The sequence below is a fragment of the Poecilia reticulata genome, linkage group LG4 (assembly GCF_000633615.1).
Source record: "Poecilia reticulata strain Guanapo linkage group LG4, Guppy_female_1.0+MT, whole genome shotgun sequence".
In the NCBI taxonomy this organism is placed as follows: Eukaryota; Metazoa; Chordata; class Actinopteri; order Cyprinodontiformes; family Poeciliidae; genus Poecilia; species Poecilia reticulata.
In genome coordinates this window covers 16,382,688-16,396,481 of record NC_024334.1, presented here as the reverse complement: position 1 = coordinate 16,396,481, position 13,794 = coordinate 16,382,688, and the positions used below count along the sequence as shown (strand labels likewise).

Sequence of the window (13,794 nt, the reverse complement as noted above, 5' to 3'; positions counted from 1 at the left end):
TTTTTTTTGGTAAATTTCATATGGTTTATGGTTATATTTGTAGTTGTAATATTTAACACTTTGAGTAGAGTAGCTTTTCAGCAAGTAAGTAATTTCAATAAAGGTCATTTTTTTCTACAGTAAGTTTGAGAAAATAAACCCCAAAATCTTGCTTTATAAAAACAGAGGAATGAGACGTACCCTGCGTATGCGCATACACCAGTCGTCAAAATCATCCTCCGTTTTGCAGAAGAAACCCTAAAAAAAAATAGGAAAAATTGTGAGTTCCACTCCACATGGAGAGTCTCCTCATGGCTGAAGATGCTAACACTCCCCCTGCGGTTGTTAGCATCATCATGGCTCAAGATGCTAACGCTCCTCCTGCGGTCTTACCGCTGCGATGGATGGGTCCAGCTCACAGATGTGCATGCGGCAGGGCGGGTGCTGACAGTGGTACGTGTCATCGGGGACCTGGCCGTCTTCGCACGGCTCCACGGCAGGCTGCGTGGTGTGTGGGTCCAAATAGATGAGCTCCTCCCCTGGAGACAAAGGGACAAGTTCACAACCAAAATGGCCTCTTAAGAAACAGTTTGGAAAAGAAGAAAAAAATCAAACAAAAAAAGAAAAGAAATGTGATGAGTACGATCTGCTTTTTATTATTGTGATTATTACAGCTGAGAGAGTTTATTGTACAAACATGAGATCAGACATACCGACATAACCAATGAAGTAATGGGCACTGTTGGGTTTCCCCCCAATAACACCCAGCGACTGAGGCAGCATGAAGCATTGCTGTGAAGAAGACAACAGGGTTGGTCTCACCCCGACTATAAATGAATTTACCTCAGTGTTAAATTTTGCATTGCAGTTTTTAAGGAGACTGGAATTCAAAAACCTGAAAGAGTTTCACTCATTTACTAGCTACTAAAATATATTTCAGCTATGTGAATACTTTTTAGGGCAGAAACCTTTCAGTCTGGCAGTTTATTATAAAGCTGTTTGTGTTTGAAACTATAAGCTAAATTTTGTGGAAGATAAGGCATTCTTAAAGCTGCACTATATATTTTATTTAAAATGTGTTTTTTTTTTACATATTTGTTAAAACTGTCATGTTGTGACAGTATGTTATGAGACAGATAATCTGTTTAAAGATTGATCTCTACCTCCTCCCTGAGCTGCTACTGGCATCTGAAGAAGTGCATCCGAAAAAGAACAATCAGAATGAGTAGGAGGGTCTTAGTGCTGCCAATCAACCTCATGTACTTTCTGTTCAATGTGCAAATGGGGAAACAACTCACCGTTTATCTACCGTCATCTGTGACCACACTAAAGAGCCTTAGCATTCATGATATGCTCTGCTGTCAGGGGGATAAGCAGGCGCATGCGAGAGTGATTGACAACACTAAGACCCACTCCGTAGCTCTGATTGGTTTTTTTCTAGTTGGCATTGGGAGAAGGTGAAGGAGCGTGATCTTTTCAGTTTATCTCTTATACAATACCACTACAAAATGGAGACAGTTTCTACAAATATGTAAAAAGAGTTGCATAATGCAGCTTTAATTAAAATAAACAATAAATCTGAAAACAAAAGTAAGTAAAAAATTAAATACAAATTTCAGAGCTTATTTCAAAAATCACCTGCATTTTATTTTTCCTGCAACACCTGTAATATAACGGGGAGTACAACTCCTGGCTGTGGGAGTTTCTAACCTTGAGCGTTTCGATGTAGGCCTCATTGATGTCACTCAGGCCCAGCCTGAGAGGGATGAGCAGGACCAGCGGCCTCCACAGGGCCGTCTCCTCCTCAGCCAGGGCGCACGCTCCCTCCAGGCAGCCGTTCACCTCCCCCTCTCCTGCCGCTTCACCTGCTAGGTCCAGCCACGGCATGCAAAGACGCTCTGCAGGGAAGATGACAGGAAAAACACAGAATTTCTCAAATTACGTGCTCACTCTACTGCATTCCCAACTCAGAATTAGGCTTTACGCAGAAAAGAAAAGAAAAAATAAATAAATTGCTGAGTATGACATGAGCGACAAAGTGAGATTTGGTGCCAATACATCATTTTCATTGCATTTAAAAGTTTTAATCTCCATTAAATACATCCCAAACTAGCTGCCGTTCTGTGTAAACAATCTAAGCAAAGTCCACCGTATTTAAACTGGAGTGCTATTTAAAGAGCCTCCGCTGATGAAACACTGAGCTGCAACACACACGCACACACAGCTGCACTCACTGATCTCCTCGATGATCACAGTGTTGTCCATCGCCACGTGTACAACTAATCTGCTCCACGTATCAAACACAGCCAGCTTCCTGAAAGAAAAAACCCACAAATTATAGTTTCTATACACAAGTGTTTCCAAACGGAACAGAAACTTTGAGCTCCTTTTAACAATGCTGTTATGTCATTCTGTGGCTTTTTGTGCTTTCTTCTTGGGAATAAAATAGACAGACATATGACATCCTGGAAGAATGAAGTGAAAACTGCATATTCTTATGGTACTCTTTGTGCGACTGACTAAGAGATGGTGTCACATTCTTACCTAAATTGAAGAGATTATAGTTCCTTTATCTCCTTTTAAGATTTGTTACTTCATATGGGTTGGCAAGAGAACCCATACAAAGTAGCGAAGTCGAACATTGTCCAGGCAACCAGAAATAAAATTACATCTACCCATGACGGAAATACAAAAAACAAGCTAGCTAGCTAGCTAGCTAGCAGGGGTATATTAGCGGCTAGTTAGTCACTACTACAAAACAAATTTTACTGGCTGATAAACGGTTCCAGAAATTACTGTCAGAAACAATAATCTTGTCTTGAAATTATTTTAAAGTAATAATATTGGCATATTAATGCAAGTTCACCCTTTCAACAACTAAAAAGTCAATTTTTACAGAACTCTGCACACTTGAACTGGAAGACATTTAAAATATCTTTAGTAAAATACAACAATCAAAAAGAAATAAAAAAAGAAATAAAAACCACACAAAACAGATTATAAAGTCTTTGTAAACAAAATTGCACCTCAAAAAGTATTAACCATCAGAATGGGAATTATGGGGTTCATTTTCATGCGATTCCTTATTGCGACAGGCTTACATAGAACACAGTGAAGATATCTGTGCATGATTCAAACTTTTGCTTTAGAAAAGCCACACGAGAAAAAAAAAAGACAAAATATATTAGATTAAAAAGACAAAATTTAAGACCTGTGATTGACATATGGAAGGTTAACTAATATTTTGTTTTTATAATGAATTTAAGACACTTTAAGGACTTAATTTCAGAGATATAAATCTAAAACCTTTTAAGGACCCCTGATAAAGACAGGTACCAGTACTCACTTCAGAACCTGGGCCACCGTGTTAGGTCCATACCACTGTCCAATGGGCTTCCCCTCTCCAACGCCCATCTGGGCTGCAGCATTCAGGAACAAGGAAAACGATTTGATGAGCGCATTCCCGATCTGGTCGGAGGCGTCCGACGATCGCTACTCACCGATTTGATGGATGGAATAATAGCTGTCTTTTTTGTCGATGAAGGCGTTGAGAATACTGATGTACTCTTCTCTTTGTTTCTGCTCTCTGGCCCATCTCCAGTCTGAAAACAAAAACACCACTTATCATGTCTGCCCCCCCAGCAAGCTCTGCTTGGTACAGTCTTATCAGTTTTATTATTTATTTTACGTTATATTTGAACTTAGTGAATCATCTGAAAGACGGTTCATTGCAGTTTATTTTTTAGACATTTGATTAAGAGTCAACCGGATGTTTTTGTTGTTCAGTTTAATATTTTACATTGGCTTTTATGCTCATAATTGCACAGACTGAACAAATTAAAGTTGTTTTTACATGTTTGACCAAGCTTGTGAAGCTATTGGTGCATTTAAAAGTGCTGTACTGGTGCAGAGTTATCAAATGAATTTGTAACTTAGCACATTTTATGTTTTCCAAAAAAAAAGAAAAAACATTTAAAGTCAAGTCAGCACTATTCTTCTGTGATTTATCGGTTTTGGCTGATACTGAACATCAGATATCGGTATTGGATATGGATCGGTGCATCCCTACGCAACAATAAACTCTGCTTCCTACTTGCTGCGTGACAATTGTGCCTCACCTCTGCCCAAGTGTCTGCACATCAAGGCCTCTCCGAGAATCATCTGGCCGCACCGTAACATGCATCCCCATCCCGTGTCCGACGTTGGTCCGGTGCCTCCTGGAACACAATCGGCCTCTAGTGGTCAGTAGAAGCATAACAGAGGAGATGGAGTTCAACAGGCAGCCAACTCACCGATGGGCGGGAAGTTTTTTCTGTACGTGAACCACAGCCGCGACGTGACGTCGGACAGAATCTCGTCTTTCTCTACATTTGAAAAAAAAAAATAAAAATACATACTTGCTGGTCTGATTTTAGTGACAGAAAAATGATAGGGAGAGCAGACCGAGGACAAGGTTCTACCTGTAAGCGCATTGTATTCTTTCCCCAAGATCCACACGGGCTCTGAGGTCTCAGGAAAATCTTCAAACTCTCCAAAGCGAAGTGTGTCGTATGTCAATGTAGCTACAAACAAACAAGCAAACAAGAAGAAGACGGTTATAATGAAACTGTTAATGCGCTGTGCATTAGGCTGCTGGACGATATGAGGCAGGAAGTTAAATGGTGTGTCCATTAGCTTGCCTGATCAGAACCCCGGTAACTTCCAGGATGTTTATTTTTACACAGTAAGCTTTAAGTTAAAAAAAAAACATCTACATCATTGAATTAATACGGCTTACATTAAATATGCAGCAACAAACCAGAATGTAGTCCACTTTCAGACTCTCACAATTAATTTCAAACTGAAAATATGTCAGAGTTTAAGTCAAACACGATTCTGTTTATTGATTTAGCTCCACTTCGCTGATTCAACTGAGAGAGCAAATTCATCACTAAGGCTTCATAATTCATGTTTCCATTAATAATAACGACAACAAATATGGATAGTACATTTAAAATTAGCTTGAAGATCAAAAGCAATCAACAACAGATAAAAATAACATACAAGTTGAAGCATATCTGACTTAGTGGACATGTCTATCTTTATCTGTGTTTGCAGACTTATCACAACCTGGAGCGGGCCAAAAGGTCAAAGTTGACTTTGAGTTGGTAGGTATTAAAGTTACCAACTGGAGGTTTCTTTAAAGTCAAACTGGGTTTGGTTTTCGTCATCCATTAAACATGTAAAATTTCTTTTTTTTTCTCTTCATTTTGGTGTCTTGTAAGTTATTATTTAAACAACATCAATCCTGACCTCTCAAATGCCACAGGAGTCCATCAACACATGACTCCTGTGACATCAAATAAGGCAAATGATCTGATGGGTTTTAATGTTCCTGTGTATTTTTTTTTTTCACTTTTATTTGAATATTTTAATCCAATTCTTCCTTCGATTTTAGAGATACACCAATCCAATATTAATATCTGTATCACTGCTGATACTGAAAGAAATTACAGATCGGCTATCACTGACAATCTATGAGGGCAATCTACTCAGTCTCACTCTTTGTTTCATGCTCTGACTGACGTCATGCTATAGTATTTATTTTACATTATATTTAGAATTCCTCATTACATTTTCTGAACCATTTGAAAAAAGGTTTTGTTGCGGTTTATTTTTACACATTTGACCAAGGTAGTCAAACTATTGTTCTTGTTATTTTCAGTTTCATTGGTTGTTCTACTCATCGCACCGACTGAACAAATTAAAGTTGTTTTTACATGTTTGACCAAACCTGTGAAGCTATTGGTGTAATGTACTGGATAAGAGTTATCAAGCACATTTATCAATCAGTACATTTATGTCTGTGTTTAAATTTTTTTTTTTTTTTATCATTTCAGCTGCTTTTCTGTATCAGAACGGTATCAGGCTAATACTAATCATCAGATATCCGTATCGGAAGTGGACAGAAATGGATTGGTGCACTCCTAGTTCCATCCATTTTCTGCCAGTTATCCGGGGTCGGGTCGCGGGGGCAGCAGCTTCAGAAGGGAGGCCCAGACTTCCCTCTCCCCAGCCACTTCTTCCAGCTCCTCCAGGGGAACCCCAAGGCGTTCCCAGGCCAACCGAGAGACATAGTCCCTCCAGCGTGTCCTGGGTCTTCCCCGAGGCCTCCTCCCGGTGGGACGTGCCCGGTACACCTCACCAGGGAGGCGTCCAGGAGGCATCCTGACCAGATGCCCGAGCCACCTCAACTGGCTCCTCTCGACGTGGAGGAGCAGCGGCTCTACTTTGAGTCCCTCCCGGATGAGCGAKCTTCTCACCGTATCTCTAAGGGAGAGCCCAGCCACCCTGCGGAGGAAACCCATTTCGGCCGCTTGTATCCGGGATCTCGTTCTTTCGATCATGAGCCAAAGCTCATGACCATAGATGAGGGTGGGAATGTAGATCGACCGGTAAATCCGAGAGCTTTGCTTTTTGACTCAGCTCTCTCTTCACCATGACGGACCGGTACAGCGTCCGCTTCAAGGCAGACGCTGCCCCAATCCGCCCGTCGATCTCCCACTCCCTTCTTCCCTCATTTGTGAACAAGATCCCCAGACACTTAAACTCCTCCACTTGAGGCAGGATGACCCCCCCTGACCCGGAGAAGGCACTCTACCCTTTTCCGGCTCAAGACCATGGCCTCRGATTTGGAGGCACTGAGCCTCAGCCCGGCTGCTTCACACTCGGCTGCGAACCGCTCCAGCGAGAGCTGCAGATCACGATCTGATGACGCCAACAGGACCACATCATCCGCAAAAAGCAGAGATGCGATCCTAAAGCCACCAAAACGGATACTCTCAACACTTCGGCTGCGTCTAGAAATTCTGTCCATAAAAGTAATGAACAGAATCGGTGACAAAGGGCAGCCTTGGCGGAGTCCAACTCTCACTGGAAACGAGCCCAACTTACTGCCGGCAATGCGGACCAGACTCTGACACCGGTCATACAGGGACCTGACAGCCCGTATCAAAGGGCCCGGTACCCCATACTCCCGGAGAACCCCCCACAGGGCCCCCCGAGGGACATGATTGAACGCCTTCTCCAAGTCCACCAAACACATGTAGACTGGTTGGACGAACTCCCATGCACCTTCCAGGACCCTGCTGAGGGTCCAGTGTTCCACGACCAGGACAAAAACCACACTGCTCTTCCTGAATCCGAGATTCAACTATCCGGCGGACCCTCCTCTCCAGGACCCCTGAATAGACCTTACCAGGGAGGCTTAAGAGTGTGACCCCCCCGTAATTGGAGCACACCCCCTGGTCCCCCTTTTTGAACAGGGGGACCACCACCCCAGTCTGCCAATCCAGGGGCTCCTAGTTAATTTAGAAGATAAAAATCTAAGTTGTGTGATGGATTTTGAAGAAATTTAACGAATATTTCCCAGATACCGTTAGGAAAGTGATCTCCATGCCGACAGTCTCGTTATAAGTCAGCAAAGTCATGTCCACCATGCAGTACTACCTACACCAGGGTATTATACTATATTATATATTGTGAATCAGGTCATTTCAAGCAGAATCAGGCTCTTGAATACAGAAACCAACTGAATGAAACAGGAAATCAAATAGATTTATGCCTAATAAAGTTCAGAAGATGATCATTATTATTGCCACAACTGCTTCACCTTTATCCATCCCCCGATGACCTCTAAGATGGGGCAAACTCTGACTTAAACATGTAAGGAGTGATTCAAAGGCAACCTTAATGCTTTAAAATCTATCTTATAAACTATCTGCCACAAAGCTTACTGTTGCCTTTCGTGATGTCATCAACGTGAAAACAAAGCTGAATTGGCTGGATTCTTCAGCAGGATGGGGGAAAAAAATCTATGTATTTCATGAAACCACAGAGGAAACCCATAACTCATCCGCATTTTTTAATGTCAGTGTACATTAATGAGTACAAACCAGCCATCACTGAACAGCATCTTTAAAGATGAGCCTAAATTTGGTAGCATAGTCCGTTAGAAATAAATCGTAGCTGTTGACTTGGAACTGAACTCCCATAAAGTTTTGAAGGCTTTTGTTGGTGAAGGCGGCAATATGGAGGAAAAGCAACTCTATTGGTGGGAGATTCGAGGCTATTAGCAGTCACAAGTGGAGGAAATGAAACTAGGAGTCAGACTAGCCTTTAGCATTTTTCCTGCTAATTGTAACAAAATACCTGCTGAGATGTTGGCGCATCAACTGAGATGCTCGCCTTGGGCGTAACACGGTGTCTACGTAAGCGGCCAAACAAAAGAAAGTAGAGCAACTTATTAAGAAGGAAACTTTACTGCAACACATGACATTGCTACAGCTGACAACAAGGCGTCGTGACTTGAGTTTATAAAGCGACGCAGCAAGCTGTCAACGCGAAGATTTACAGCTAATTTACCAGTGATAGTAGGCTAACGTGAGTTAGCTTTAGTCATCACTTTAGCTGGCTAACGTCACCGAGGCTACAAAGCATTACAGCTCGGCTATCTTTCCCAGTAATGACATGGCAAAAAGAGAAATATATCCATGTATGTGATGATAATATCGAGAGTACTTCTACTGCTAATACGGGCTGTTAGTGAAAGAAAAATAACACTAATTTTCTATAAAATATTGCCTACCTGCATCCATCCCGACAGTCTTCACCCTATCTTGTTTGTTGTTCTCTGCACTCAGACCTGCTGGACCAATGAGAGGATAGTACCACTGCGGAATTCCAAAAGAGGCGGGACACTTCCCTGAGCATCCAATAAAAACCGTCAAGGGCAAATCAGCGTTCTCTGCAGAACACAAAGGGGCGTTTAGGGTAAAAAAAAAAGTGGGCGAACGCCCTCTAACGGCTTGTATGTGTAAGTTCAGTCACGGACGCAAGTATGAAGTAACGCAGGAGTTACTCATCTGTCATCTGAATGTTGTTGTAACTGTAGCCCACTTTGTGGGAGTCAAGCTACTAAGATATGAAGACTTTTTCGTAAACAAAAAAAGTTATTTTATTGGTTGTTTTCTATAACAATGATTTACATGATTAGAAAAGAATATTTAAATGGAATTTTGAGTTGTAGGGAATTAGGACTAGATGTCTGTTGGCCTAAAACCCAATGAATCATGATTAAATTGTGAAAACATTTGTTTTTGGAACAACAAACGCCTCATAATGTTTTTTTTTACTATATAGCTTTAAAGCACTCACACTCATCCTTAAGAGAAATTTAGAGACAAATTGACATAAGGTTCATATTTTTGGTCTGTGGGAGGAAACCCATGCATGTGCAGGGAGCAGAACCTGCAAACTCAATGCAGAAAATCTCCAAGGTGAGATTCGTAAGGAAGGGCCTTAAGGGAATAACAACCAAGGTAAGGTGGTGTTTGCATCTTTATAATAGAGCAAAGTGATCAGAGGAAAATAGCTGTGTGGAGTAAACATTATAAAATAAGTATTAATACAATATTGCAATTATCTTTGCATAGTGAAGAGTAAGAAAAATGTAAAACATCCTCATTTCTACATTAAATTGCAAAGAAAAAAGTCATTTGCAACAAATGAAAAACCAATTTTATACCATTTATTACTATTTACAGTTCTGACAAACATTTATTTAATAGGTTGCTTAATGCCACACACAGCAGTGACGTTATTCATGGAATAAAATCTATCTACAAACTGCATCAATATCATCGCTTAACAGCTCCTTTTACAGTGCAGCAACAATAGTGGTAACCATAGAGATGGAGGGACACTTTCTCTTAATACTTGTTCACCTCACTAGGAACTCATCTTTGTTTCTTAAATAATTTTTTTGTTCTTTGATATATATATAAAACAATATATATATAAAACAATTCCCATGTGAATCAGAGCATTGCAAAAGTATTTAACCTCCTTGGAATTTTTAACATCTGCAAACCTTACGGTATTTTACTGGGATTATAAATGATGGACAAACTAAACGTTGTTCATGTTTTTGAAATGGGAGGAAATTTACACATGCTTTATTAACAAAAAGAAATTTGCATTTGTTTTCCACCCACTTTTCAAATTCAATCAGCCGCCTTCAAATTTCACCTAATTAGCAAATAGAGTCCGCCTTTGTGTGTAATTTAATCTGGGTATAAACTCAGCTGAAGGCCTCTGATAGAGAGCATTAGTGAACAAGTATTAAGGAAAACAGCGGTCAAGAATAAAGTTAGCTATTTAAAACACAAACAATATCTGGTTTTGGTCCATCCCCTAAAATTTTAAGTAAAATAGGTTACACTGCGTGGTTGTGACATAAAAAAAATGTGACTCTTAACGGGTTTGAATACTTTTGCAAGGCACTCTTTAGTTTACTTTTGTGCTTCATGGCAAAATACATTTTTGAACTGCTTTCCCTCAAATCATTTCAATGTTTTGAACTTTAACTTCTCTAATAATTTTCTCCACACTCTTGTTGAATAGCAGAATTGCCTTTTTGTGTTATGAATACCACCACGATGAGATGTGGTAATCTTTGTTCAACTTAGAATCTCATGAATACGTCTTGGTTATTCATTGATGTGAAGCATTTACCCCTAATTACCACAAGATGGCATGCAAGTCACCCATACAGGAATACATACAGTGCAGCAGCCTGAGAGAAAAAAAAAAGTAAAAAATAAAAAAGAGTCCCAAAGTGTGATTGTGTAAACTCAGTTTAAAAAGCGTGCCCTAACACAAGCAGCACGAACAATAAATAGGCAGGAGATCAGCGGCCCGTCGACCGAGGCTCAGTGCAAAACAGTGTAAACGTTGGTCCCACACGGTGGAGGCCCTCGTGGCGCTGGCGGAGTCTTTCACTTCTCTCTGAGAAGGTACAACACCACGGCCTTCAGGTAATGTCCGAACGCAAAGGCAGCAGACACCAACCAGTGGGAGTGCAGGGCGGGGCCGGTGTTCACCACGCACTTCGTGATGTCCGCCTGTAGGGAGACAGAGATCTTAAGAGACGTTTTGGAGGAAGACGTGGACAGAGGCGGATTCACAGCGAGGAAGATCTGCCAGCTCTGTCAGGATGAAAATAATTTATAACTTTACGTAGCTTAACGAACAGGACACTGACTTGAAGCAAAATTGTCTCACTGGTTAAAAGGCTTTGGAAAACTATTCACCCAACATTGGAGCCATAAACTTCAGTTTGTTTACTGGAAATTTGTATGCAAGACAACATGATAAGCTTTTCTATGTCATGTCCTTCCACCCCCCCAAAGAGCATTAACCTCTGACCCAACTTGCAATAACTACATGCAATGCTAAAAAGAAATGCAAACAAGATCAAGTTGTATTTTTTTAAATAAACTATTCAATAATACATTCACTTAGCATAAATGCTGCCTCACGCTGTCTGATTTTAGATGGCCATGAGTTCTGTGACAACATTTTTTATTATCAGATAATATTGCTATGACTTTACCACCAGAAAATACAGCTTTTCATCATAATCCCCTCTTTTTATTATAAGAAAATATGTAATATTTTATATTGACATAAATTTTTTATTTATTCCCACGGTTTTTATGATTATGGAGCTGATGTACGGTTCCTTTGGTCTTTGTCTTGTCAGAAACTTTTTCATTTCTTGCTGGCTACGCTAGCTTGAGACACAAAGCAGGTTGATGAATTCGACGGGCAGCCAATCAGAAAGTGAGGGTCAGAAATAGCATTTAGATCTATGGTTTTAAATTTGATTTTATGAAAAAGAAAGATTGAAAAATAAAACTAAAATCACGATGAAAATATGATTAAAAAAATTATGGGATTCAGGTTTTATATTATTTTTGCATTTTTTTCCCCCTCATCTTCCCTCCAACTTCTTGAAGCCACCACAGCGCCCCCTGGCGACCTCCACTTTGTAAAACAGCGTTAGACCAGCACAAAGAAAGATAATCCACACTTTTCTCTGTTTTTTTAATGAATTTTCAGTAATGCTCTTCCTAATGTCGGTCATAAAATCTTAAGCACCTTGACGCTTATGCTATTTGACAAAATGTGGAAAAACTTAAATGCTTCCAACTGCTCTTCCAAGGCAGCTTACATAACTAGCTTCACAGAGAGTGACATACCCCAGGCAGCACGGAGCAGCATCAGCCCTGACACTAAACACGTCTCCATCCTCAGATCCCCCTCTCGGGTTCCCGACAGGCTGCCTGCCCGCCTCTCTGTGGAAAACTTTCTGGGTCTGGTTTGGCGCTCTGCTCAAAAACAGGTCGCTCCCTCATTTGAGCTTGTGAGGTCAGAGGCACAATACGCTGCTCATCATTTTGTCACACTCCACTTCTCCTCAAAACACCGCAGGCATGCGAGCCGCGGTTCTGAGCAAACAGCCGCCTTTCCAGCAAACGCAGACAGAGGCACGTTGTCAGTCGCTCTTCGTCCACCGTGTCCAACTCTGTTGCTAGAACCCTGAAACGCACTGAAACGAACGGGACTATTCCCTCTGCCTTATGTTTATCTAAAAAAGGAACTTCCTGAGAATCCACTTTCCCACGATTCAAGACATACGATGCAAAAGCTAGGATTTATATTTACGTCTTTCTTTTCCTCTGTAACCTTGTCTGTGTAAAGGTCAGCCATAGTTTAAAGATCCATAGGTTTTGATCAACCAGCTGCAGATGTTAGCTCATATCAACAAGAATACCCAGAAGCAGCGGAGCGAAGAGGAGGTTTGAGGCAGAATCGGTGTGAATGGATCCAGATGGAAGCAACATTGAATCAGAATGTAACCAGCAAAACAAAGCTGCTGGTGGTTCCGGACATCCTGGAGATCAGAGTATTAGATCAAATAGAAATTGCTCAAGACTAGCCAACAGGTGGGTGGGAGAGCAACTGCATGCACTTTGAGGTGTAGACTTTTTATGGAATGGCCTTGTAGCAAAAGAGCAGCAAAGAAACCACTTCTTTCCCAAGAAAGACACAAAAGGACAAACAGTTCTGTACATAGATGGTTAGCAGAAGACTGGTGCAAAGTTATCTGGTACACAAAAAAAAGTAAAAAGGAACAGAAAGATTTACAGGATATAGCCTACATCAGGGTACACTCCCAATAATGAAGTATGGGATCGCGAGTCTTCAGAAAAGAATTTTCTTTCAACATTCCCGGTTATATTTTGGTGATGAACCACACATTGTGTCGAGCTTTAGGTCCTGCAAGGTGCAAGTTGTGGCCTCCATGCACGGGATTTGTTTAACCAAAAAAAAAGAAGAAATAAATAAAAATCACTACTGATTTTAAATGATCTTCTCAGATACTACTCAAACTGAGAACAACCAAAAGATTTTAAAATTTCTACTTCGATTATTACCTCTTCTGCTTCTAAAGTGCCAACTTTAATGAAAAAAGATTTTCAGTTTCTTGCTACTGAATCCCACCAATTAATACATATCATGAAGAAGACACAATCTGTCAGTGCTCCTGATGTTAAGCCTGAACGGATTAAATAATTAACCACTTAATATTTTGAATTTGGGTAAAATCAGCTCTTTAAAAAAAAGAGCAGCTTTTTGTTTTTACCCAGAAATCAGTGTTGGCAGATTGAAGCTTTACTAAATTGTGATCGGTGCATCTCTCAAAATGGATGAGTGCTTTCCTTACCCAGCCTCCTCTTTTCTTCAACCAGGGGGTCAGACTCTTGCGGACAAACTCCCCCATGCAGTCCACGATGGTGTGAACCATGGCTGGATGACCATGGCGCACACAGTCCACTGCCAGGGATCCCGCCACGGTGTACAAGGAAACCACCTTCCCCCATGTCACTCCTGAGTCACACACACACACACACACACACACACACACAC

At 40.9% G+C, this 13,794-nt stretch overlaps 2 protein-coding genes across 5 annotated transcripts in view; both read right to left on the bottom strand.

Annotated features, from left to right (window-relative positions):
• Positions 1-8,712, bottom strand: part of atg4b (autophagy related 4B, cysteine peptidase) — a 10,881-nt gene extending 2,169 nt beyond the window's left edge. Inside the window, exons 1-11 of one of the 2 annotated variants that reach the window (XM_008407732.2) lie at positions 8,606-8,712; positions 4,440-4,541; positions 4,272-4,343; positions 4,098-4,196; positions 3,480-3,581; positions 3,326-3,398; positions 2,214-2,293; positions 1,690-1,877; positions 693-771; positions 373-518; positions 181-237 (exon numbers count right to left, since the gene is read on the bottom strand). In XM_008407732.2, the coding sequence (XP_008405954.1) occupies positions 181-237; positions 373-518; positions 693-771; positions 1,690-1,877; positions 2,214-2,293; positions 3,326-3,398; positions 3,480-3,581; positions 4,098-4,196; positions 4,272-4,343; positions 4,440-4,541; positions 8,606-8,615 (1,008 nt within the window). In that variant the 5' untranslated portion in view covers positions 8,616-8,712. The remainder of the gene's footprint in view (positions 1-180; positions 238-372; positions 519-692; positions 772-1,689; positions 1,878-2,213; positions 2,294-3,325; positions 3,399-3,479; positions 3,582-4,097; positions 4,197-4,271; positions 4,344-4,439; positions 4,542-8,605) is intronic. The other variant, XR_533561.2, reaches the window with a different exon arrangement.
• Positions 8,713-9,525: 813 nt separating this feature from the next.
• boka (BCL2 family apoptosis regulator BOK a) overlaps positions 9,526-13,794 on the bottom strand; it is a 22,031-nt gene continuing 17,762 nt past the window's right edge. For all 3 annotated transcript variants that reach the window (XM_017304480.1, XM_017304481.1, XM_008407734.2), the window contains 2 exons: positions 13,592-13,755; positions 9,526-10,922 (listed from right to left, as the gene is read on the bottom strand). In XM_017304480.1, coding sequence (XP_017159969.1) covers positions 10,797-10,922; positions 13,592-13,755 — 290 coding nt within the window. In that variant the 3' untranslated portion in view covers positions 9,526-10,796. The remainder of the gene's footprint in view (positions 10,923-13,591; positions 13,756-13,794) is intronic.